The sequence below is a fragment of the Dasypus novemcinctus genome, chromosome 19 (assembly GCF_030445035.2).
Source record: "Dasypus novemcinctus isolate mDasNov1 chromosome 19, mDasNov1.1.hap2, whole genome shotgun sequence".
NCBI classification, from domain to species: domain Eukaryota; kingdom Metazoa; phylum Chordata; class Mammalia; order Cingulata; family Dasypodidae; genus Dasypus; species Dasypus novemcinctus.
Window position 1 is genome coordinate 77,285,983 of NC_080691.1, and position 26,795 is coordinate 77,312,777.

A 26,795-nucleotide genomic window follows, 5' to 3' on the forward strand; every position below is an offset into this window, starting at 1 on the left:
TATGATTTCAAACTTCAGCAGCTGATAAAAAATATAGAAAAATTTTCCAGCAAATATTTTGGGATAGCCATTTATCTGAGATAAACTCATATTGTTGGTCTTGATGTCGAAATGTAGTTGTATATATGAACACTTAATGATGACCAGGATACTTGTGTTAAATAAAGATTAAAAGCAGCTTCTATTATTTTGTAATATCTGGATACAAAATTCAGAGACGTTTGTTGTTCAAAAGACTGAAAATGTAAAAGAGACTTATGAGATAAATCTTACAATGCCCTATTTTCTTCTGGAATTTATTTTACTCCTTAAATGTTTCAAAGAGTTCTTATCAGGTCTTATCAGAATAATATAGCACTTGGGGGCAAAGATGCACCCTAGTAATCCAGCACTGGAAGCCAAGATAGAAAAAATTTCCACAGCCACCATGACCTTTCCCTTGGTGCCGTGGTAGACAGGGAGGAAGGTGACCCAGACACTACAAAACACCAGCATGCTAAAGGTCAAGAACTTGGCTTCATTGAAGGTGTCAGGGAGGTTCCTGGCCAGAAAAGCTAACGTGAAGCTCCCCAGGGCCAATGAGCCCAGGCAGCCCAGGACACAGTAGAAGGCAGTGACAGATCCCTTGTTGCACTCACTGATGATGCTTCTGGGCTCAGAGTGTATGTCTATGTCAATGAAGGGAGGAGAAGTTCCCAGCCAGATTCCACAGATAATCACTTGGATCAAGGTGCAGACAGGAATGACAGAATTAGAAACCCCTGATGCCAGCAGCCATCTCAATGTTCTTCGGGATTTCATGGCATTGAATGCCAGAATCACGGTGATGGTTTTAGCCAGTACAGTGGAAACAGCCACAGTGAACACAACTGCAAAGGTCACCTGACGAAGAATGCAGGTGGCTGTGTTGGGACAGCCAATGAAGAGTAAGGAGCAAAGGAAGCACAGGAAAAGGGAGACAAGCAGGATGTAGCTGAGAGAGCGGTTATTCGCCCTCACAGTGGGGGTGTCTCTATGCTTCACAAAGACCCACAAAACTGCAGTAGTGACAAGAGAGAAACAAAGAGCTGTGCAAGCTAAAGGAACACCCAATGAATCCTGAAAGGATAGGAAGGTCACCTTCTTTGAGAGACAACGATTTCTCTCAGGGTTTGGATATTCTTTAGCTGGGCATTGCTCACAGTGCTCTGCATCTAAGGAAAAAAAAAACTGTTTCAGTGTCACAAATTTCCACGTTTAAAAATAGTCTCTCTGCTTTCAAGTTGTGTACTGATCCCTTGGTGAATACCCTGACAAAAAAAAAAAAAAAAACAAACCTAAAAATTCTCTATTCCTGACCCGAGAAGAATTCATTCATCTGTAGGAAGGAGAGATCTATATAAAAATGAGTCATCAGCACTTAGTGATGTAGATTGGCTCATCAGGCAGCTTAGTGATGTGACCAAAGACATGGCTGTCTTCCCCTCATTTCACTGTCTACAGTGCCTACCTTATGGTAAAATCTTTATGTTATTGTTTTATAATATTGGCACAAGACAATCAGAGCTAGAATTCTATTTTCACGATCTGATTGAGTGAGAAAAGGGAGATTTAAATATTTCTCTCAGACATCCTAACTTTTATCACTCTCCTAATTTCTACTGATTACTGTGTTTTAATTGTATGTATCTTAATATATGTTAGAGAAAATCATTTTGCAAATTCAAAATTTTATTTTTTATTTTACTACTTTTACAGATTTTCTTTTCCCAGTTATTTTTTCCAGGTTAAATTTTGGATTCTTATTGGAAGTGTATTACTATTATAAATTTATTTCTGGGGGAATTCGATTTTTTTTTCATATTGTAGCATGATGAGGTTTAATTTTTAAATTTTGATTCATTTAATTCTCAATGCAATATTTGGTAATTTTTTGGGGGTAATTTTAGGAACAAAATTTTAGGTATAAATACTTTAAACAATCGTTAGCATGCATTTGGTCACTATGCAGGTAATAGTTTCTCTATTCAACTATTCAATTCTGTTGCTGTCATGCAGACATTATGGATATTGCAGCCATAATCAATATATGAATGATTGATCATGTCTGTGTGCCAATAATCTTTTATTACAAAATAATCTACATTTTGTTGACTCCTGACTTAAATGTCTACATTTATATTGTAGAGGAGATATTCATGCAATAGCACAAAAATATAAAACAGTTCATTCTTTTTCACAACTGTGTTCATCAGATACTCATTATTTTTTCTTAGATTCAATGACTGCCTTTGCATTCTAACAATGTTCTTTGAGAGATATGCTCTGCACACACAAGCATGTGTATGTTGATTAGTGAGTCCTACGTTGTTGTTTTTTCCCCCCTATTTCTCCTTCTTTGTTTACATCCTTATTTGTTATTGTGAATCTTTATGAGACTAGGAAGTATTTGATTTTAGTTTGTTCATGTCTGAAAATATCTATTCTTTCCATCTCAAGTGATTGAAATGATATGGTTCTTAATGTTACTATGGGTGGTATTTTGTTGTTGGAATTGTGTAATATTTATGGATAAATTCAAGTGATTACAATATTTAACTTTATATTTAAAAATACAGTTGTTAATTAACCATTTCATTTTTCTTACCTCTTTCAAAATACATGTTTAATATTTATATCTCCTATATAGTTTATATTTGATATGCATGTATATGTGGCAACCACATTTCAGTGTTCAAAGATATAACTTTTTATAACTTTAATTAGGATCTTCTGACTGCACTTCAAATACGTACATATATGTACCTGTGTATGTGTGTGTGTATATATATATATTCTTTCTCTGTGTTATATTATAAACTTCCTGAGTGCTAATTTCATTGTTTACATAATTAAACATTTATTTAAAAATTGATACACAGATTTATTAGAAGTACATTTCACTTTTTTCAAGACAGGATATATAAGGCAATAAAATACTTCCAAGTATGTATTTGGACCAGCTCAGTGCTTATCATCACATAAATAATTTCATGACTAAAATCTTCAAGGTACTTCCAGGTACCCAGATGGTACTAATTTCATAGATTTTAGGAAGCTCCACAATGACCTCATAGACTAAGGCTGTATTACACATCAGTGAATAGTAAAGAAAAAATAGTCATTCAAGTCAATGCCACAGTTAAGCCTGAGAGAATGAGCAGAGCCATAAGAGAACTTAACCAACATGGGTAACCCTGATGATTATAATGTGGATCTATTCAAAGGGAAAGTGATTGCATATATTGAGAACAACGGTGTTTTAGGACCCTGTGGAAAATTTATTTTGTTTCCTTTATATTGAGTAATTGTTAGGTATTATTATATGGTGGTTACATATTTTCATACCTGTCTGATTGAAAATGTCTCCCTCTGTGCATAAAACACAAGTAAAGCAACACACTGGCCGTCCTTCCTGTGGAAGTTTCCTGAATCCTGAATGGCAACTCTGGCTACATACCGACTGAGGAGTCTGAGGAAGAAAGAGAGTATTATTGATCATAATACTGTACATTATTACTAACCATGAGAGAATATTTATGCTTATCTCTTAACAAGGGAACACAATTTCTCATCTATTTCATAACCAAGTTTCACATCAATCTCTAACTTGATATTACCTGGACATTAATTGTATAGATGTATACAAGCAACTTACTATAGTATCTGAACACTCTTATTTCCCATATCATTGGTAACATCAACTTGGTGTCACTCTCCTTTAATTTAACCAGATGATGAAAGAGGATTTCAACACAAGCTCATTGTAATGGTGATTCTAGGGCTTTGTATGCCTAAGAATATTATTACCATGTGGTTATAAGTGGCTGAATAGACAATTTTGGGTTCTAGATAGGAGAACACAATAACGTAAGTCAGTTCATTAGTAAAATGAATTGCATAAAAAATGTACCAGGCAGAGACAAACAATGAAAATGAGATTAATCCAACTCTGGATTCTTGAGTCCCAGTATGCTACCAAGTTGTAGAAAATTAACAGCAATTTAAAGGAATGAGTCAATTATGATTTACAAATCACCTGCAAACTTCCCTGTGCTTTTTTTTCAATTTTGGAAAGACTTCATGAAAGTCATGATCCATGAGTTGAGATATTATGCCAAATGAAATAACATACTGAGTGGTATTGAAATGACCACAGTAAAATGTGAATAGCAGATATGAGGTAATAGTCTATTTGTGTATTCTACTATTGTTTATAATGCCTCTAATAATGAAGAAGTATTCATCCATACATGATGTATTCTTCTTATGACATATAGGGAGAAAAGGGAAATTGATACATTAATTAATGTACACAGGCAGTATGTACTCACTCAAATCCAGCATTGTTATTTATAGCCACATGAAAGATAATAGATTATACCTGGTCTTTTAAAGGCAATCTCTCAAAATATTAGTGAGATTGCAGAGTATGATGTTAAGATATTGACTTCAAAATATATATTTATTCCTGATATCAAGAGGTGCACACTTAATCTAGTATGAAGAGTGTGTTGAGATAACTGTACAATATATAACCCCAAACTTGAAATTGTGTCATACCTCTTTGAATCCAACAGGCCACTCGATCATCTTTTCATTGGAGATCAAACCTTCATCATGTGAAATGTTGGAGACAAATTCCCCAACTTTAATCAGGAGGGCAAGACCAGCAGGAAAATTTATGGTGTTTAGGATATCATAGTTCACCATTAAGTTTCTTTCCTTATCAAAGGACACATAGTCACCAGTGCTGTTTATAAAATGGATTCTCCTCAGAAGTGGATGAAGCTAGAGGAAAAGCATAATTTTGAAATGGGAAGTGGATTCAAATTAGAGATTGAAGAATCATATTCATGGAGTAAAACTTCTTGTCTATCCCCTTTCAAGAAGTCCTTTTGGTAGAGACTAAGCTTTGTTCGTGTGTTCATCCTTTCATGGATTTAGGCGAGACACTTTTCCACTCTGTGTGAGAACAATGGGAGTAATATTTGATAAAATCTTGATGCATCTTAGGATATGGCTAGCATGGGCTTAGTTGTGACCCTGAAAAAAAAGCTTCTTGGGGTTCCAGTCATTCTATTGCATTTCTCCTATTAAGTTACTGAAGGCATTTTCCATGTTATGCATATTTCAAGCTTTTACTACTTTTTATGGTTGCGTAATATTCCATTTTGTGTTTGTGTCTGTGCCATGTTTCGTTAATCTATTAAATTACTCTGTATCCTTGGGTTGATGTAACTTTTTCACAGATTTAACTTGACCTCTTTGTCGCTCCATCCCTCTCCCTACTGGATAATATACAGCACTCTCCTGATATGCACAACCCCAGTGTAGATACTTCAGAGAGTGTTTTGCCCTTCCTTCTTGGTTTGTTTGAGAGCACTGAGCTTTGTCTACCTACTCCAATGCCATTTTCCAAGAAACACTTTCCCTAAATTTCTAAAGTCTCATCAGATAGAAAATTCATGGCTGGCACATTCAATACTTTGCACACTAACTTCTGGCCTCCATGATTTTAAAAAATTGCTCTTACTCTTTTTCTTTAAAGATTTATTTTACTTAGTTGTTTCACCCCTTCACTGTTTTTGTGCTCCCTGACTGTTTTTGTGTTTTCTTCTGTGTCTGCTTGTCTTCTCCTTAAAAGACATGAGAAACTAATTCTGGGACCTCCCAGAGTGGAAGAGAGGCGTTCAATCTCTTGTGCCATTGCAGCTTGCTGATCTACTACACCTCTTATTGTCTCTCCACTCTCTTTTTGTTGCACCACTTGCTCTGTTGGCTGTCCATATGGGCCAGCATTCCATATGGGCCAGCTCTCCACTAAGGCCAGCTTGCCTTCGACCAGGAAGAATCCGGAATTGAACACTGGACCTCCATATGGTAGATGGGAGCACTGTCATTGAGACACATCCATTTCCTGCCTTCCAGAATTTTGATGATAATTCACCAATCATTCTAATTGCAACTAACTAATTCATAAGACTAGATTTATGTCTTGCAACTATTCCAACTATCTCATTTTCCTTTGCATTTGATAGTGTGGTAAATATGTGATGAAATATATTGGTGTTCAAATTCATCATCTTTGGTTTTCCTTGGGCTTTATGATGGGCATATTCATGTATTTTCAAGATTTGGATGTTCTTTCATTATTGTTTAAATATTATGTTTTACCCCTTTCTCTCTTTCTTCTCCTAGTGGATCTCCCATAATGTATACATTGATATTTTTGGAGGTTCCCCAAAAGTATTTTAGACAATTTTTGCACTTAATTATTCTTTCATAGGTCTACTCCTCATTTTGAATTATTTCAAGGGTTTGACATCAAGTTCATTGTTCCTTTCCTCTGTCACTTCCAGTCTAACTCTTGAACCCCTCTTGGAATCCTTTCAAATATTCTGGGCCTGAATTTCAGTAGTTATCTTTGTATCCTTATTAAAATTCCCAACTTTTTACTAAAACTCTCATATTGATCATTCATTATTTATCTGATATCCTTCAGTTCTTTCCCTTAGTTTCCTTTATATCCTTGAGCATTTGTAACACAATTTTAAGGGTTTTATTTAGTATATTCACTTGTTTTATTCTGTAATTTTTTTTATTCTGTAATTTTCCATCTTCATTTGGACCCATCATCATTTCCTTATTCTTTGTCTTTATTCTTCTGTTGTTTAATATGGATTTCTGTTTATTGATTATCCCAAAGGATCTATGCTCCCTCTGAATCAGAAACAGAATGGGCATCCACATCTCAAACTCCTCAATATTGAGGAATGGGAAGCAGACTTTGCCCAATGGATAGGGCATCTGCCTACCACATGGGAGGACTGCGGTTCAAACCCCAGGCTTCCTTGACCCGTGTGAAGCTGGCCCATGTGCAGTGCTGATGCACGCAAGGAGTGCCGTGCCATGAAGGGGTGTCCCCCCATAGGGGGGCCCCATGTGCAAGTAGTGCACCCTGTAAGAAGAGCTGCCCAGCACAAAAGAAAGTGCGGCCTGCCCAAGAATGGCACTGCACACTGGGAGAGCTGACACATTAAGATGATGCAACAAAAAGAAACACAGATTACTGGTGCTGCTGATACAGATAGAAGCAGTCACAGAAGAACAACAGCGAATGGACACAGAGAGCAGACAATGGGAGGGGAAGGGCAGAGAAATAAATAAAAAATAAATCTTAAAAAAATTGAGGAATGAACAACCATAAGGGGGTTATGCAACTATGGAGAAAAATAGATGTATTATTCTAGCAATGAAAGAACTTCTATTATTCGTAAAAAGGTAGTAGACACTAGAGGTTCTGAGTATGTGAAAGGGAAGATTAGGTGTAACATGGGAAATTTTTGGGACATTGGAATTGTCCCAACTGACTTTGCAATGATGTATACAGGCTATTGTACTTTTTGTCAAAATCTATAAAATTGTGTGGTATGAAGTGTAAACTATATTGTAAACTATTGATCATGTTTAGTAACAGTGCTCCAATATGTGTTTATTAATTGTAACAAACATATGACAATAATGAAATAGTTTGTTAATGGAGGAAATTTGGGGTAGAGTAAAAGGTATATGGGAAACCCATATATTTTTATGTAATATTTATGTAATCTAATGTTTCTCTGAAAATAAAAAAGTGAAAAATAACCCTATTTTTCTGCCATTCTTCTATATTATGGAAAAATTGATATATTCCAAAAAATAATATAAATTTCTGCACTTTTTGGCCTCCTTATATTTTATGGTAACTTGTTATTGGATATTTTAAAGGCTTTCATTGAATATAAAGAATAAATCTTCTCATACAATTTCTACTTAAATGATTTGAATTCAAAGCTCCCATTTAGAGAGTTCTCCAAATCCCTATGAAAATTAAAGATAAAGCTATATTCTGAAAAAAAGAATACTCCATTTCCTGTTCCTGTTTCCCTGGTGAAAAAATATTATCATTATTTTCTATAACAAGAAAATACTTCCACCTGTCCTCATGTCTGGATATATTCCCCATTGGTGAAAGGTATTTACCTGCCAGGGATGTAGCAGAGGTTGGTCTGTGTTTTCTGTAGATATCATTTCTGTTTTCAACAAAAGTGCTTCATGAATGGAATGTGCCACAGCACATACAGCATTATAAATGAAATAGTTATAATCAGATATAGTCATCATATCAATATTCCTTGCCATATCCTGTAAGGAAGCATTTGGTGGGCACTTGCCAAGGGTTCCACATAGTGATCTTTCAAGTGAGCAACCAAATCTCTCAAGCCAGAGTTTGCTGAAATGAAAGTCTTCTGGATAGTTTGATGGATTGACTGTCTTGAGAAAGTGTTTGAAACAAGGAATTTCCCTCTTCTGCGGGGAAAATGAGAGACTTCCATGGAAAGAGTGCAGCATATGGTCCATCTCATATGTTGTAGTATCCCAATGTGATATCATAAGTCACACCTTAGTAGATGTTAAATAAAAATCTCCTAATAAACCCAGAAACATGAGTATCTGCATATCACCCCACATAATATGTATATTGGCAGATGAATTGCTGTTCTTGGAAAAAGACATATGATCATTTGTTAAAAATGTTCTAATAGTGGCAGGGATTTTTTTAATAAAGGCGACACAGATATCATTCTTTATCATCTCTGCTTTCAAATTCCAAGAAAAGAATCTCCTTTCATAGCATCAGAAACACATGGCACCACCCAAGTCCAACGAAAATGCAATAATAACCAAATCATGCCATGAGCCAGAATGCTGTCCTTGGGAGCCATTTGATACAGTGAGGCAAATTTTGCTTTATCACTCAGGAAAGGGTCAAAAGGACCATATGTGACCTGAATAACAAAATAAAATATTATAAGTTTGCATTTAGTAGGATACAGCTGATTATAATGGGATAAGAAGTTTAAAGAATTCACTATGTGACAGGTAGAGGTAATGGAATATGTGGTGAAAAGAGAGACATCAAAGAACATTATACAGTTCTTTCATCATTATGGGGACATAAAAATGATATTTTCCCAGTCTTCCCTCCTTTTTCTAGAGATATTGGATTAATTCCACCCAGTGGTATCATATGCAGGGCAATCTTCATTTGGAATGATTGGAAGGCATAAGATCTTAATATAAGATCTTAGTATGTTCTTCATCTCTCATGGCATCATGTGAAGAAGCATTAGTTTCAGATGGAATACAAGCAAGATGCTTGTGTCTACCCATTTTCAATAAGGGGCTTTTGAAATGGATGTTCCTCTCCCTCCCTGCCAACATTGTTGTCTGTAAGCTTTGAAAAGGAAATCAGTCTCTCTTTTCTTAAACTATTGTAGGGCTTAACTTATAACTATAGGATAAAATAAGTTGTCCTGTTAAATATAATCACCTCCTTTCTCATACTTTCTAAAAAGAATTTTTCAGAGAAACAATTTTCTGTAGATAATATATTTGGAAATATGAATTCCTAATTCCTAATTGTGTTAGATCACGTCCATGTAAAATAGTCTCTGTTATGGCGAGTTGCTTATGGAAATTTCATTGGGAGAGCTCTCAAAATAGGTTATCTATGAGGAATTTATGGAGGTAACATGAAACAGACTGTATTTCCAATGAATCAGTTCCAAATGATTCTTAAACAATCCTCAATATTACAGAGCACTGGAACAAGGTTGAAACTTTAGCATTTTTCCATGTTAGACAAGTGTACCATGACCCTATATCTGCATACTAGTCACTCATAGGTCTCAGAACATGCCCCACTCTGATACAGGTCATATCCTCAGGTGATAGTCCTCTATAGAGTAGAAATTTCCTAAGAGGTGCAGGTTAGTAAGTGGTCATCCGTAAGTATGCTCTTCTGCTGTAGGATGTATGTATTGACGCCAAGCATGATGTTGGTGTGAGCCTTAACACTTTAACATATCCACTTCACTTTCCTTCCTCCAACTCACCCCACTTATTAATCCCACAATCACAGAAAAGTCATAGTATATGTTTATAGCTTTCATGGCATATGTATGCCCAGCATAAAACTTCCTTTTTGACCAGATGAGAGGGAAAGGCATGCAGACAGATGAGATTTTCTCCCTCCAGAACTCACAGCAGTCATACCTGTGGGATTTTGTAGAGCTCCAGCAGTGTCCCAAAATCTGCTGAAAATGCTGATGTTGTGCCTGCAATAACGGCCATAGATTTGCTTTGTTTTTGGCAATTGTAATTAGGGATACACTGGCTCCCGCCTGTAAGCCAAAACAGGGTGCTCTCCAAGGTCCTGTCGTTATTGGGCATAGCATTGTATAGATCAAAACCAAGGGACATGTTGGGGATAAGAAGGGGGTCCTTGTTGATTTCCTCGAAGGCAAAGAGAAAAGCCAGAACATATTGATAATTCTTCCAGTACTGCCTAGGCAGAGCAGACAGCATTAGGGAAAATGGTAAAGTTGTGTAGTTCAAGAGCAAATCCAAAACGTCCCTTGAAGGAAAAATTCTGTCCAAACAACAAAGTTGTGCAGGACATTTCAAGAGGGATAAGGCATACTTTAGCACTATGATTTAGCAGTCAACTGGAGAGATTTGTTTTCTTAGATCATATAAATGGGAAATGCATCAATGAATGGACAAGACTGCAAGATATTCTTTGTTCGACCTCTCTAAGAAGTGCACAAAACTATCACAGAAACAGTTTGAAAGACATGGGAGAATCTCCTAATTGATAATTTTTTTCATCTAGAGCTGGTAGTCAGATCAAATCTTTCCTTTTAGGTCCTGTGCCCTGGCATGTTTAAAATAGCTCCTGTCAAATTGTTCTTAAAACATTTGAAAAAATTACTCTCTGACACCATATTCCCCTGAGGAATTTATAAACACCTTTCTCAATTATTTTATTCACTAATAGATATATCAATTCTCATAATGACCGTTGTGTTAAATGATATTATCTTGGAATACCAACCTCTAAAGTCAGATTTTGTAACTTATGATCAGACACTTTAAGAAATTCTTATTCACAATTCCTTGTTTTACTTCTCTGCAGAAAATCTTTTATTTCTCATTTTAAATTGGAACTTGCTTATTTCATCTTTAAGTCAAATAGCTAAAGGTAATTTTTTGTCTATTTAAATAAAATTGAAAATTTTTTATTTCCAACTGGAATAGTATAGGTTTTTCATTTTATCAACCACAGTCTACATGTGTTGGAATTCTTTCATTAGTTTTCCATGTTTGTCACTTTCAACGTTAATTTAAATATTTTGAAGTCAAATTCTTACTTGTTAATCAATTATAACAGAACAAAGATTTTCACAAACAGTGATTCGTTTTTTTTCCAGGGATCCTTGTCTGTTTTCACTATTTTGATTTCCCCAGATCGTGTGAAATTTTTTTTCACATTACATCTGTAGACATACATTTATGGTGTAGGTTTAAAGGGTTATTGTCGCAGTGTGGGCTCGCCTGGAGGGCCGCTGCAGGGGCGGTGTGGGCTCGGGCGGAGGGCTGCAACACACGGAGGGGCCTTCCGAGAAGGCGCCCCGGGGCCGGCAAGGTGCGGAGGACGCGCGGTAGGAAGACTACCGAGGAGACCAGGATCTGTGCGCAAGTCTGATTTATTCAGGAAGTACAGCGGTTAATATAGGGCGAAGACAGGGGAGGGGCAGGGGGCATGGCCGGGGGGCGGCAGACGGCTGATAGGTTCGTGCAGGGGTGCATCACTGGTTGCGGGCAGAAGACGGGGTAGCCAGGGTTCTGGGCGGCAGCGAGGCGGGGCTGTCATGGCGCAGCGGTGGCCCTCGGGGGAGAGGCGGGGTTAGGCCACCGAGGGGGAAGCGGGTGCAGCTGGGCAGAGGGGCGGGCAGTACGCCCGAACCCCAAGCGGAGGGCCTTAACGCCCGTTCCCGCCACCCGGGTCCGACTCGCACCGGCGCCTGGAGACGAGCCAACCCTTGCTGTCGCCACGCTCCCACACGGTGCCACCCTACATTTCCCCCTTTTCTTTTATTAAGCGCCGAAGAAGGTGGAAGAGGAAGGGCCAGCGCTCATTTTATTGGGGGGGGTCTCGCCAGGCAGCGCATTCGAGAAGCCTGTCTTGGGGGGGGTGAAGGTGGGTGGTGGCAGCCGCCGGGCCCTTTCAGCTTGGGCTAGGTGGAGTAGCTGCAGAACTTGTTGGCAGAGAGGGTCGGGTTCGGCATTCAGGGTCATCATGGCCATCCGAGGGGTGAGGTGTCGCTGGCGACGTTTCTCTCTCTGGGTCAGGCGGTTCGGCAGTGGTGGGCCGGATGAGGCGTCCTGGGATCCAGATGGGCTGGGCGGCGTCATCTGGAAAGACACAAGCAAAACCGCTTCCCTGGCAAGGAGGGGGGCAGGCCCTGACCAGATGTTAGTCTTGGGGTATTTCCACTGAACAAGGGGGGCCTGTGTGGGCCAGTAGGACGGGCCCCAATGAGCATGTACTGGGGAAAGGCCATCCTCATCAAAGCAGAGGAGGTTGTGGTGGATTAAGGCAGAGGTGACAATTTCTCCAGGTATGTGGCGGGGATGGTTGCTCCTTTCCTTTTGAATAAGATGCTTGAGGAAGAGATGAGTGCGTTCAACCATGCCTTGACCTTGGGGGTTGAACGGAATTCCAAAGTGATGAGTGATGTTGTATAGCCTCAGGAACGCGGCGAAGGAAGCGCTGCGATATGCTGGTCCATTGTCGGTTTTCAGGTCCCATGGGACTCCCATGAAGAGGATGGCTTGTCTGAGGGCCTGAATGCAGTGCTTGGCTGTTACTCCTGGGAGGGGAACGGCATAGCACAGGTGGGAGAAGGTGTCGATGGCCACATGGAGATACTTGAGCCTGCTGAACTGGGGCACGTGGGTGACGTCCATTTGCCATTGGGCATTGGGGCGTAGCCTGCGCGGATTAACTACTTGCAGCTGTAGTGGCCCAAGGGGCAGAAGGGGTGCACAGGTTCGGCAGCATCTGACCATGTGCTTGCAGGCCTGGATGGAAAGTTCCGGGAACAACTTGTGAAGGCTCCTGGCAGAGAAGTGAAATTGAGAGTGGAGTAGCTTGGCTTGGTTGAGGAGGTCGCCAGGTGGAGGGGCGGGCGGTCGGCCTCCCGAGCGCTCTACTGAGGCTGGGAGGGCTTGGACGGCTTGATCGGCGAGGTTATTGCCGGCGGCGATAGGTCCAGGAAGGCCAGAATGGCTCCTCACATGGGCGATGTACCAGGGCACCGTGTGGTTTTCCAAGAGACTCTGGAGAGTTAGGAGGGCTTGGTCGATAGGCCTTTTGGCAGGAAAAAACGTGGCGAAAGCCAAGACTTGGCAGACTTGCAAGGTGTACAGGCTGTTGGTGAAGATGTTGAGGGGTCTGTCGGGACAGACGCGGAGAGCTAGGATGACGGCTTGGAGCTCTCCTACCTGGACAGAGTTCACGTTGATGTGGATGAGTATTTGAGGCTCTGACGTACCAGGTGAGTAGATGACAGCTGCGAACTTGTGCTTGGAGGCATCAGTGAAGGCGGTGGTGGCATGTGGGTAGGGGCGGCGAGACAGGAAGGGGTGGTGTGGCGGAGGGATGAAGGATAACTGGGAGATGCCCTGAAGCAGCCGATGGCTGGGGTAGTGGTTGTCAAATTCGCCATGGAAGAGTTCCGCAAGGACTTGCATGTCTGGACTGGACAGAAGCAGCGTGGTGGTTTTCTTGGCATCAAGTGGCCACACAGTGGTGTCAGGGGGAGTACCATATGTGTGGGTGCATTGCCGGATGAGGTCAATGGCCAAGGAGATCCAGAGGGTGACTTGCGGGCCGATTTTTCTGAGCTTGCTTTTGGCGGTATGGAGCCAGAGAAGGGGCCCCTTCTGCCAGAGGAGCCCGGTGGGCGTACCCGTGGTAGGCAGGATCAGTGCCAAGATGGCTCGGTTGCGGTCGTGACGCTGCAGTTGGCATTCTTGCAGGGCATCATTGACAGCTCGGATGGCCTCCTGCGCAGCCGAGGTAATAGCGATTTTCTTTGTTACGGCCTGCAGAGGGTCTTGGTTGGTTTGCAGGAGGGTGAAGAGGGGTTGTAGTTGAGCGGTGGTGATCAGGAGAGCCGAACGGAGCCAATTGATGTGCCCACAGATTTGCTGTAGCTCTGTCAGAGACAGCTTCTGCGGAATGGCCAGTTGGGGGGCCGCAGGCGTGATGGTGTTGTGGATGTTGAAGCCTAGAAAGGTGAAGGGGAGTTCCATGTGTACCTTATCTTGTTGGACTTGTAGGCCAAGGTCGTTGAGATGGCGCAGTAATGCCGTGACGATGGCTTGGAGGCCTCCGGGGGTTTCATGCGCCACGAGAAGGTCGTCCATGTAATGAACAATGTATGCAAAGTTCTTTAATGGCTGAATTGCCTTATTGACATAAAGCTGGCAGATGGCCGGGCTGTTTCGCATCCTTTGCGGGAGGACTCGCCATTGGTAATGCTCAGCTACTTCTTGGTGATTGGTGCACAGGAGTGTGAAGGCGAATTTTGGACAGTCTTTTGGGTGCAGTGGAATGGAGAAGAAGCAGTCCTTGATGTCGATGGTGGCGGTGCACCAGTGTCTAGGTATAGCCGTGGGGTGGGGGCACCCCGTTTGGGGGGAGCACATTGAGTGGATGTGCTTGTTGATCTCACGCAGGTCGTGGAGGAGCCGGTATTGCCTGACTTCTTCTGAATGATGAAGACGGGTGAGTTGTACGGACTGGTGGATGGCTCAATGTGTCCTGCGTCGAGCTGGTCATAGACAAGAGCTCAGAGAACTAACAGTTTCTGGGATGAGATGGACCACTGCTCCACCCAAATGGGCTCCTCGGTATCCCATTCAAGAGGAGTGGGTGCTGGAGGTGTAATGCGAGCAGTGGCGTATATCATTGGGGGGGAGCCGTGGATAGAATGGCTCTGCAGTTCGAGAGGACATCCCAGCCCCAGAGGATATTGTCGATGCCGGGCAGGACAAGGGGGTGGAAGGTGCCTTGGCAGCCTTCCTTGTCCTTCCAAATAAGATCTCGGCTGGTTTGGAATGAGGGAGCTGTTCCGGTGGCTCCAATGACGCGGGGGCCGGGGAGCACACCCCAGTTGTGTGCGGCTGTTTCTGGGAAGCAGGATATTTCTGCCCTGGTGTCAAGGATTCCCTCGAACCATTGGCCTTCAACCTCTAACTCCATTATTGGTTTCTTGGGTCCCAGTGGAACGGTCCACATTACGGCAGAGGGTGGTGGCGTGGGTGAGCAGCCTCTTACTGGCGGGGCTGAGGCCTGCCCCCTCTTGTATTTAAAGGCAGCCGTTGGCTGTTGGCGGTGTGGCAGTCACGGGCCCAATGGTATCCTTTGCCGCAGCGGGGACATGGGGTGGGAGGCGCGCGTGGTCTGGCTCCTCCGGTGTCTCGAGGCGTGTTCATGGATGGTCGTGGTCGGGCGGCATGAGGGCATTCGCGGGCAAAATGTCCAGTTTCTCCGCATTTGAAGCAGTCGGAGGAGAGGGACATGGCCGTGGCTATGGCCTGAGCCAGCACGGTGGCCTGCGGGTCTATGTGGGAGCAGGCCAGGATCCAGTCGTGTACTCCCCTTTCCTTCATTGGTAGGATGGCTTGTTGGCAGGCATTGGTGGCCCCTTCCAGAATGAGTTCCCGGGCGAGGGCTTGTTGCGCACGCTCACCAGGGACCTTGCGCTTGCAGGCCTCCTGAACCCGGGATATGAAGTCGGCGAAGTCTTTGCCTTTTCGTTGGACTAGCTTGGCAAGTGGCTTAGGTCTGGTGGCGGAGCAGCTGCGGAAAGCGCGGAAAGCCAGCTCGCGAAGTTGGAGCCAGAACTCAGGAGAGGCGTTGTGATATTGGGCCGGATTGGCGAATTGGCCTGTGCCTGTGTAAGCATCCGGGGGATGGTGAGCCCTGACACGGGCGTTGTGTGCCACTTGCTTTTCTGCCTCTGATGTAAAGTGAGCACGCCAGTCGATGAATTGGCCGGGGGTTAGAATGGCCCGAGCGAGGGAAACCCAGTCATATGGAACTGCGAGCTGAGTGCTAAGCTCCTCAAGCAAATGTTGGGCGTATGGGCTACCGAGGCCGTCCTCTTTAACAGCCTTGCGGAGGTTTTTTATTTCGTCGGCTGTAAAGGAGTACCAATCCTGCGGACGGTGCCGCGACGGGGTGGCTCTCAGCGGGTATAAGAGTGGCGTCTGATGCGCGGGGGCCTATGCCCGCAGGGGCCAAGTACCCATGGGCCCTCTGGCAGATGAGGGATCTGCTGCGGGGGGTGCCCAGGGGGTGGGGTGAGAACGTGGCTCGTCCCAAGATGGCGGCACCTCACAAGATGGCGGACTGCCCCAGGGGGTAGGTGGCTTGTAAGATGGTGGCCGCTCCTCTTCCGGCGGGGGCCAAGATGGCGCCGTGGCTGGAGGGGGCGGGTATAGGGGGAGGGACTTCCCTTTATCCTCCCAAGAAGAAGGCGGAAGTTCGCCATCTTGGGGCAAGGTAGGTGCGTCCGGTTTGGGCGGGCAAGAGTCCAGGGTGTTGTTGAGGCGGCTGGACAAGGACTCAGTGTTGGAATCACTGTCTGACTGAGACCCCTCTCCCTTGCTCTTACCGCAGGTGCAGTGGAAAGCGTCCGATTGACGGGGGTGCCCTGGAGGCACGAGCGAATGGTGATGAGCGTGGGGAGAAGGCTGGGGGGAAAACGCTTGTTCTCATACTCCATAGCCGCTGTGATGCGGTCAATGAGGTTAGTGTACGTGTCCGGGTCCCACAGCTGGCAAGTGGAGAGCCAGGGGTTGAAAGGCAGCAAAAGGTCCCAGTATGTTTGGAGTTGCTTTACTGAGACATTCATATGATTGGTGTCTAAAAGGCTGGCAAGGGCCCTAACCTGAGGCGCCTGGCGGGAGGAAAGACGGCCGCCCATGGCGCCGACGGCAGGGCCTAGCGAAGACGGGGGTCCTTACCTTGCGGGTGAGGCGGGTGGGGGTCCGGCCGGGAAGTTGTTGCCCCCACGTTGGACGCCAAAATGTCGCAGTGTGGGCTCGCCCGGAGGGCCGCTGCAGGGGCGGTGTGGGCTTGGGCGGAGGGCTGCAACACACCGAGGGGCCTTCCGAGAAGGCGCCCCGGGGCCGGCAAGGTGCGGAGGACGCGCGGTAGGAAGAAGACTACCGAGGAGACCAGGATCTGTGCGCAAGTCTGATTTATTAAGGAAGTACAGCGGTTAATATAGGGCGAAGATGGGGGAGGGGCAGGGGGCATGGTCGGGGGGCGGCAGACAGCTGATAGGTTCGTGCAGGGGTGCATCACTGGTTGCGGGCAGAAGACGGGGTAGCCAGAGTTCTGGGCGGCAGCGAGGCGGGGCTGTCATGGCGCAGCGGTGGCCCTCGGGGGAGAGGCGGGGTTAGGCCACCGAGGGGGAAGCGGGTGCAGCTGGGCAGAGGGGCGGGCAGTACGCCCAAACCCCAAGCGGAGGGCCTTAACACCCATTCCCGCCACCCAGGTCCGACTCGCACCAGCGCCTGGAGATGAGCCGACCCTTGCTGTCGCCGTGCTCCCACACGGTGCCACCCTACAGGTTATTAAGAGGTAGAGATTAATTTTAATTAAACACTGTTATCCCATTATTCTCAAATAACTTTTCCCAAATTTTTACAAACCTTAAAATATGAGTTTTTCTTATAGTGCCTAAATGGAGGGCAAATTTTATCTCCTTAAACCTTAATAGATATTTATATAAGGTTTTTATACACAAGACCATTTAGATTAACATAAAAGAGATTCACGGCCAAAAAGTTCTTATTTAGGGCTCCTTGTCCTTAACTATCTATTTAAAATGTCAAAAACTTGGAGGGGTAACTTTAAATTGTCTTTGGAAATTTTTTTTGCCTTTTTAATTAATGGTTTCTGTTTATTATGTTTATCTCTTAATTTTCTGCAGGGTTTTAGCATCATATCTATATTCAAGTTGACTTTTTTATTATGTTTCTCCAAACATTTAAAGTTTTCACATGTTAACTTTATGATGATGAACAAATTTGTTAGAAAACATGACAAGATTGTAACCATCACTGAGATTAGATTTCTAGGTTATTTACAACAAACCACCTAAGGCCCCAGATATATATTGCTTTACAACAATTCTTCAATAAATTTTAGAGTGCACGCAGAGTATAAATTATAAAACCTATAACATGAAATAAAAGAGAGTATGCTCCAATCCCTCTTCTTGAGTATAGAATAAGTGACATGAAACTTGTATAATGAGACAGATTGTTTGCCCCATTCCACTTACAAAAACAGAGGTGATCATTCTACAAAACATGTTTGCTAATGATCTTTACCAAGTTATTAAAAGAAGTAATGATATGATGAAGTAAGGTGTACTCAAGAACCCAAAGTCTGGAAGAATAGAAGTCTAAAATTGCTTCAAGGGTGAAATCTCACTAATAGATGTTGGAGACTGCCATCTGGGGCGAGGGCTTGGCCTCGCTTATGCCCAAGAGTCAGGGGGGGCTCGCTCCTGCCTAGCCACCGGCGGGAGGCACTCCTGAAAGGAGCACCAGTTCTTCCAGGCGTGGGGGACGCGCGGTTAAGAAGGAACCATGGAGACCACCTGAGCGCAGGAACAGGTCTCTTTATTGCGGAAGTACACTTGGTTACATAGAGTTGGGTAGAGGGAGGGGTTGGAGCTAGGGCGGGTTAGCTCGGGGGCGGTAGTGGATAGGTGGAAGTGGGCGGGTGGCTATGAGATAAGCAGTCAGTCGCTAGGGAAGGAGGCAGATTATATGTTGGCAATGTGGGCGGGACTGGCGGGAAAGACAGCAACGGCTGGAAGGGGAAGATAGCAACGGCTGGGAAGAGGGGTGGAGGGAGGCAGTAACAGGAGACAATATCAATTTTATGAAGAACCCTTTCAGAAAATGAAAGACGATACATTATTTCCAAATATTTATTTGCAGTTTGCATTCATCTGAGACCAATTCTAATTAAAGATGTATATGATTAAAAGAATTTCAGATCCATATATATCAGTAACAAAGATGCAAAATTTTAGGCAATGATTTGGCAAATCAGTCCAACAGTATATAAAATGATAATACATTATGATCAAATAGATTTACTCCTAAGTATTCAGGTTTTCCTCATCTTCAAATATCGAAAAAATAAATCAACATATTAGCAAAATCAAAAGGAACAGTTCATAATAACACCAATAAATATAAGTGAGATAAACCAATATTTTTAAGTCAAGCTCAAAGTAAACTAAGAATAGAAGGGGATTTATCAAATTTGTAAGAAGAACCTACAAAATACCCTGTTGTCCCAGGGTATGTTTGAAAGTTTTCCAATTAACATCATGAAAAACACAAGATCCTCATTTTAACATCTTATATTTCACATTTCTTCTATGCGCATGTTTAGTATGAAGGGAAAGATTGAGATGCAGAAACAAAAGAAATATGTAAATTTCTCTTAAGGCTCATATGACATAATTCTCTTTCTAGAAAATCCACTGGGTCTACAAAGCAACACAATCTTAAGTGATTGAGCAAATTTTCAGCATAGAAGGGCAACGTGTAAAAATAAATGTCAAAGGTATTTCTATATAATAATAATGGAACATTATTAAAAATATCAAAAACCCTACTATTTACAATAATATAAACATATGGTGTGCCAAGATCTGAGTTTGCCAAAGATGTATAAGACTTTTGCATTGAAATCTATGTAGTATTGCTAAGGGAATTAGAAAGAGATCTAAATAAGCTATGTTCATTTATTAGAAGAGACAGTATAGGTAAGATGCAAATTCTCCCCAAATTTATAATGATTTCAATAAAATTCTAACTAAAGCCCCAACAGTCTTTTGTAAGGAAACATTGTCATTCTCATTTTATAATTCATGTGAAAACACAGAGCACCTAGAAAAGTAACATGCTGAAAAAGAAAACTCTGCGATTTGGAGTCTGTTTATATAGCTAGAAGAGTCAACATAGTGTCAGTTTTCTTGAATTTAGAGAAATAAATCAATGGAATAAAATAGAAAAATCAGTAATAAACCCACAGAACTGATTGCTTAGAAAGCTGCAAAGGCAAATCAAAAGAGAGAGAATAGTCTTTCACAGCAATTGTGCTGTAAGAATTGTCTGTATCCAAAAGAAAATAAACTTTGATCCATTCCTCATATCATATCCAAATAGTAATGCAAAGTTTCCAGTACCTAAATGTATAAAGTAAAAATAAGGGCGTACTTAGAGGAAAACCTACCAGAAAATCACTAAAAGTATAGATTATGAAAAAAATTATTTAATATGACAGGAAAACGCAGTCAATAAAATATATTTGATAAATTAGACTTCATCAAATTCTACTCTTTGAAAGACATTGTTCAGAGAATGAAAGAACAAGCTACAGATTGGATGAAGTTACATTCAAATCACATAACTGATTAATTTCCTGTATCCAGAATATATATAAATAACTCTCAAAACTGAATAAACCAACAATTCCAAAAATAGGCCAAAATCTTTGGACTAGAGACTGAACAAAAAAGATAATAAAGGATTTCAAAAAGTATGTAAGACATGTTCAAAGTCTAAGCATGAAGGTAATGCAAATGAAAACTACATTGTGGTACCACAATCTATGTATTAGAATGGGAGGTCAAAAAGATGGTCCATTTCAAATACCGTTCAAAGTTGTGGGAGGGCTAGAACTCTAATTCATTGCCGATGGGAATATTAAGTGCTACCACTTCAGGGACTAGTTTGAGATTTACTGAAGTTAAATAAACATCTACAAAATGATTCAAACCTTCTATGTCAGTATATGTCAGTGCAAATACTAACACTCAAATGTCTGTAACAACTTTTTGTAAAGTTCAAACATGGAAATAACCAAAACACACGTGAACAGATGAATTGGATAAATGAATGATGGGCTAGCCATTTGGTGAAATATCTTCAGGAATTAATGACATTTTAATACTATAATTTTATAATATAAAATGTAAGTGTATAAAAACAAGTGTGCCAAGTGAAAGAAATAAAACGACACAAAGTATTTCAATCTAGAAATGTAAACTGATAGAGATCCAATTTTTGAGAAATGTATATCTTATTTTTCTTGGTTTTATTATTTCAATAACATAGCAAAATTAAACTAAAATCAAAATACAGGATATATAATTGTAAAATATATGACAATGGGCCCATATGATTATTACAAGAATGAGAAAGAAAAAAAAATTTAAATTAAAATCTTATTGGAAATATTAAAGGAAACACTGAAACAATGAACATTCCTTAACAAATACATAAAGTGACTTACAAATATGGGTAATATTGAGAGGTTATCAGCAAAGAGGTACAAATTACAACAGTGAAATTTATTTGTGCCTTCAAGTATTAGAAATTATGGGATACCGAATTTGCACAAGACTCTTATAAACTGATGACACTATCAATTGCTGTTGGCTACAGAAAAGGTTAATTTCCAGGGAATACTTGGCAAAAGTTACCAAATTTTATAAACATGCATTTTTCAGAACTATATTAATAAAAAAATGTGCCAAGTTTGGTGAAAATGATTAATCATCAATCTTGTTTGCTATAACACAACACTTCTAAACATGGCTAAATAAGTGTTAGAATATCCCCAGGAAATGAAACTTAGTAATCATTAAAACAATAATATCAATGTCCAATTTTATAAGATATTATGTCCCTAAAATATTATACGTATGGGAAGTTGTTTACAAAGCATAATTGACAGCGTGTGCACTCTTGTGAATCACATAGCCTAGGATGCAGTTAGACAGAAAATTGTCTGGCTGGAGAACAAAAAGCAGAGTGCAAAGATTGACCTTCAGCCTATGAAATGAAGTAAATGCTGACATCAGCAAACAAATTCTCGCCTTCCCCAGAGAATGCCTGAAATCAGAAATTCCTCAAATCATGTCATTTAATTCCTGACATCCTAAAGCTAGTAAAAAAGAGCATAATCAAGAGCTGCCACCAAACCATGAGTATGCAGAAAATAATTGTCATAATATAATCCATTCCATATTTTGGCTTCTAATAAGACAGAGATCAAGAGGAAAGAAAACTTGAAATGGAACAGCTAAAAGGACAAGGATTGGGCTTCTACATGTCATCAAGCAGATGAGATAAAACAAGGATACAATTCTAATCAAAATATGATCAAACTACCTGTCACCTCACTCCAATGCAAAGTGACCTGTTGAAATGGCAGTGTTAACACTAAACATAATTGCAAAGGACAGGAACATTCCATGGTCACACAATGAATTCTACCTAACATTCTTTTGAGGATGCAGGCATATTTATTATTGAAGTATATCATTCATACAGAAACATACCTAAACAATACATGTAGAGTAATAGTTTTAAACTTACAAAACATTTTACAGCATTCAGGGCTCTTGTACTTCACCTTACCATGAATTCCTTGCATTGTTGTTAAACATTTTTAACTAATGATTAAAGAGCATCATCAAAATAGTTACTATTAAATAGAGTATTTCCCCCTACCCACCCTATTATTATTATATCATTCATATATGAACATACATAAACAATAAGTGTATAGTAAAATTCTGAACTTACAAAGCAAACATACGTAATATCATAAAGGGGTCCTATACATCAACCCTCAACCAACACCTTGCATTGTCATGAGATATCTGTTTCAATTTAGGAAGGAATACTGTCAAAATCAGTGGGGTAATGGAATTGTTCTGCATGATTATGCAATGATAGATTTAGGCCATGTTGAATTTCACTGAAAATGTATGAAAGTGTATAGTCTAAAGTATAAACCATAATGTAAATCATAATGTAACTAAAAGTTATAAAACTGTACAGTCTAAAATGTAAGCCATAATGTAAACCATAATGGAACCATGGTTAGTAACTATGTTTCCATATCATTACACCAGTTGTAGCAAATGTAATATCCACATGTAAAAACTGAATTTTTGAGATATACACACTACTATTTCTACCTACAAATCAGTAATAAAACAAAACATACTTTACCTTAGCTGGAAAACTCTATTTAAGCATCAATATAGTTACAACCATTAGACACATAGGCCACACAGTTAGATAAATTTCAGATTTCATGCCATTAGTTAGTTTCCCGGAGAAGATCAAAGAGAAGGTTATTAACAACTTTGGAAAGATTACGTACTTTTCTGTTTTGACTTAGAGGAAAACAGTTCAGAATACATCATTCCTTACATTATTACTATTTCATGCTACATATGCTGTCTAGAGGGTGGTACTCAATGGCCCCTGGCTTCTCCAGAAGGGACATTTCAACAGTGCCCTTGTCACCACTTGATACTCAGCCTGCGGCTCTTATCCTAACACTGACCACAGCACAAGGAGTTCAGTGATTTTGGGACCAAGCAGGAGAAGGGAGTGGGGACCTTCTCTTTTCACTCATTCTAAGTCTTCCAGGGAATGAACATGGGAAACAGGTAAAGAGTGTGTACAACAAAACATGTTGATTCCTTTCCTCTGCCTTGAGGCAAATGCAGAGGAAAAGAATAACTGAAAGTAGTAAAAGGAAAAAGAACAGAAAGACCATTTGAAGTCCATCCATCATTGTACATTTCTTCCATAACTGTGCACAGTGACATAATGATCCTGGGTAATACACACACATTGACATATACATGGCTAGACACTTACAAGGCCTTACCTCTTATCTAACAAATTTTCATTTGGCCTGATGATAAAAGACAGCCGGAAAATGTCTCTAACTTTTTCCAAGTATAGAGGGGGTAAAATCCTCCCAGAACCAGATCCCCATCTCTACAGACATTTTGCTTACAATAGTAATAACAATCTTCAAAAGTCATACTGCATAAACTGGGTAAGGGCTGAAGAAATAGGAAAAAAGAAGTCAGAGACAGCAGCATGGTGAAATCCTTAGAACATACAGTCAATGACCTGCATATATGCTGAGCTGAGGAAAAGCTGGAGTTGAAGGCAGACTGCAGGTTCAGACTGAGCATGGAAAAGTTCTCCCTTTGCCTTGCTGTGTAACACAGAAAATGCCCACAATTTCTGTGCCTCTTGATCATGTGCTAGAGAAGCATGCTAGATAAAAAGCATAGCTAGAAACATAAGGGAGGTTTTAATAAGGGAGTCAAAGTGTTTAGACCTCACCCTGAATTTCACTATGATGAGAGCAGCTCTGGCTTCCTCGCTTTTCACAGCTTCATGTCTGTACCATTTGGGTGTATTTGGCATTCCCGTGCCCTGGGGCTCTGCAGCTGCCACCCAACAAACTGGTGAAAAACAAATAGGAAAAGCATGTTTTCCCCCTTCCTCTACGATTTCGTCATGTTCTTTGACCCATAAACATCAGGGACCACCGCATCCTGACATAAAGGGTTCTGTAAACATAGTTCTATAATCAATATCATAGAAAGCACTTGAGTCATTGATTTAGACTACTGTTTGAAGTGAGTTACCAGTTAGAAAAGCCAGTATTGAATGAACAAAAGATTTTATAGAACAATTTTATCTGAAGCTTTAACCAGAAGGAAAATGCCATTCCCAGTCATTGATTTCTGCCTGTGCAACCCACAGAAGACTTTTCTTTACCAAGCAATAGCATCAGTCACAGGTTTGACATATCCCCCAGAAAAAAAATCATGCCATGAATTTCAAAGCAATAGCTACATCCAGAGATTAGAAATTAAATTCCTGCCAAGCAATTGGCCCTGTAGCCTCCCAGCCTGATGATCTTTACTCTGTTTATTGCTAATTCTGGCATCAATCACTCATTGTTATTTGTTCCAAAATATTATTAATACAAATAAAAAGTACTCTCTTCTCCTTAATCCAGGAATTTCCCCAATGTCAGAGAATATTTGAACACTTTTCATTGAGAAACTTCCAAAAAAGAATTTTCTAAACACTTTCTTCCATCTTTTCTTCTGCTCTCTTGAAAATACATTTAGTTATGATTTTGACCCTACTCTCAACACTCTATGAAAAAAAGATCCTTTTCACAGTGGTCAAATATCTCTTCTTTTAGTTATGCCTGACTGTGTGACAAGCAAACTCAAAACTTACTAGTTAAACAAGATTTCATTATTAGCTCATGAATTGGGAGGTCAATAGTATGATCTGATTCAGTGGTATAATTCATATGCAGCATTTGTCTTAATCATTGTGGTTGCAATTAACCGGTTCTTTCCTGGGACTTTATGGTTTAGGTTGTCCAGCTGAGTAGTTTCTTATTGTTAGGCTAACAGGCTGGGTTGCTCTAGCAAAATAGCTCAGAATTGTTCATGTTGGAACAATTTTCCAAGAATATAAGAACAGATGCTGCAGGATCCCTTAAATTCCTAGCTCAGATGAACTACAATGTGTGACTTGTAACCAAGTCACAAAGTTGTACTGAACTCAAGGGATTTTAAGGAAGATTACACCTCTTGATGAAAAGTGGCCATTTGTAATATACAACTACACTATAAGTGGTTCCCTTTTCTTACTTGGCCATTTAGTTTGTTTTGACTCACTAAGCCACTTCAACCTCTTTGAAACAGTTTTATTGATGAACAATTGACATATATTAAAATTCCTATTACATATACCCTTTATATTCACACACCCTTGAAACGATCATCAAAATCAGATTAATGTCTACATTCATGGCCCTGGAAAGTTTCCTATCGAGCCCCTTTGCCTTTCCTGTTCCTCCCGATCCTTAGGGAACCCTTGATCTAGTTATGACATTCTAGGTTAATTTGCATTTTCCAGGATTTAATACATACTGAATAGTTTGATTTGTACTTTTTGGTCTCTTTTATCTCAGCATAATTATTTTGATATTATCAGAGCTGTCATGTGTATTGAGACAGGGTTGTTGAGTTCTATGAGTAGCATTGACACAATTGATTTATCCTTATACTCATTGATGGATACTTATTTATGTCCAATTTTTGGCTCTTACAAATGAAGATGAAATGAAGCTTCCTTTACAAGTCCCTGTATCATCTAAGTTGCCTTTTATAATAGCTTTATTGAAGTATGATTCATATGTCATACAATCTATTATTTTAAAAATCAAATTTGTTTTATTACATTCCCTCATCTGTGCAGAAACACTTAATTCTAGAAAATTTCATTCCTTCAAAATGAAATTGTATTTGTTATGATTCATACTCATGGTCCCTCTCACAACAATATGCAAAGCAGACGCTAAATTATTTTCCCCACTCCTCCCACAAAAAACCCCCCACTACCGTGGCACACTCATTGCACTTGGCGAACATACCCCAGAGCAGCACCGCACCACATGGATAACTGTCCTATCTAGATGTATGTGTACAAAAAAGTAGAAGCACATAACATTTTGTCTTTTGTGGCTTCTTTCTCTTAAAATATTTTTATGTATAATATTGTTTGATTCATTTTTAACAATTCAGTTTTATTGATATATATTAATAAAGCAAATATCCATCCACAGTATCAATGGTATTTGGTATAATCATATAATAGTCCATTTATCATTTCAATCATTTTAGACCATTGTCATTATTCCAGCAATAATAATAATGATAAACAAAACCAACCAAACAAAAAACTCATCATCTCCCAATCTCTGTATGCTTCACCTGCTTTACAGCGCTGCTATTCTATTTCTTTCCCTCTAGTATATTGGTATTTATATTTTGTAAAATTTTATTGTATAGGTAGTATTTCTCATATTCATATTTTACAGAAGGTTTCACTATGTTCTACAGTCCCATGTTAATTTTTTAGCT

The 26,795-nt window shown here is 40.6% G+C and overlaps 1 protein-coding gene across 1 annotated transcript; it reads right to left on the minus strand.

The window, feature by feature from the left end:
- Nucleotides 1-279: 279 nt before the first annotated feature.
- On the minus strand, nt 280-10,326 carry LOC101433547 (vomeronasal type-2 receptor 116-like). The gene is made up of 4 exons (XM_058281058.2): nt 10,120-10,326; nt 4,582-4,809; nt 3,367-3,490; nt 280-1,193 (listed from the first exon to the last, which is right to left on the minus strand). The coding sequence occupies exons 1-4, from the start codon at nt 10,324-10,326 to the stop codon at nt 280-282; spliced, it is 1,473 nt and encodes a 490-aa protein (XP_058137041.2).
- Nucleotides 10,327-26,795: the final 16,469 nt, after the last annotated feature.

Excerpts from the sequence above, each read along its gene's own strand:
- LOC101433547 (XM_058281058.2), bottom strand. The coding sequence starts at position 10,326 with ATGTCCCTTGGTTTTGATCTATACAATGCTATGCCCAATAACGACAGG. Across the intron at positions 4,810-10,119 it reads AGCTCTACAAAATCCCACAG|CTTCATCCACTTCTGAGGAG; the intron begins GTATGACTGCTG and ends CTTTTCCTCTAG. Across the intron at positions 1,194-3,366 it reads AGACATTTTCAATCAGACAG|ATGCAGAGCACTGTGAGCAA; the intron begins GTATGAAAATAT and ends TTTTTTCCTTAG.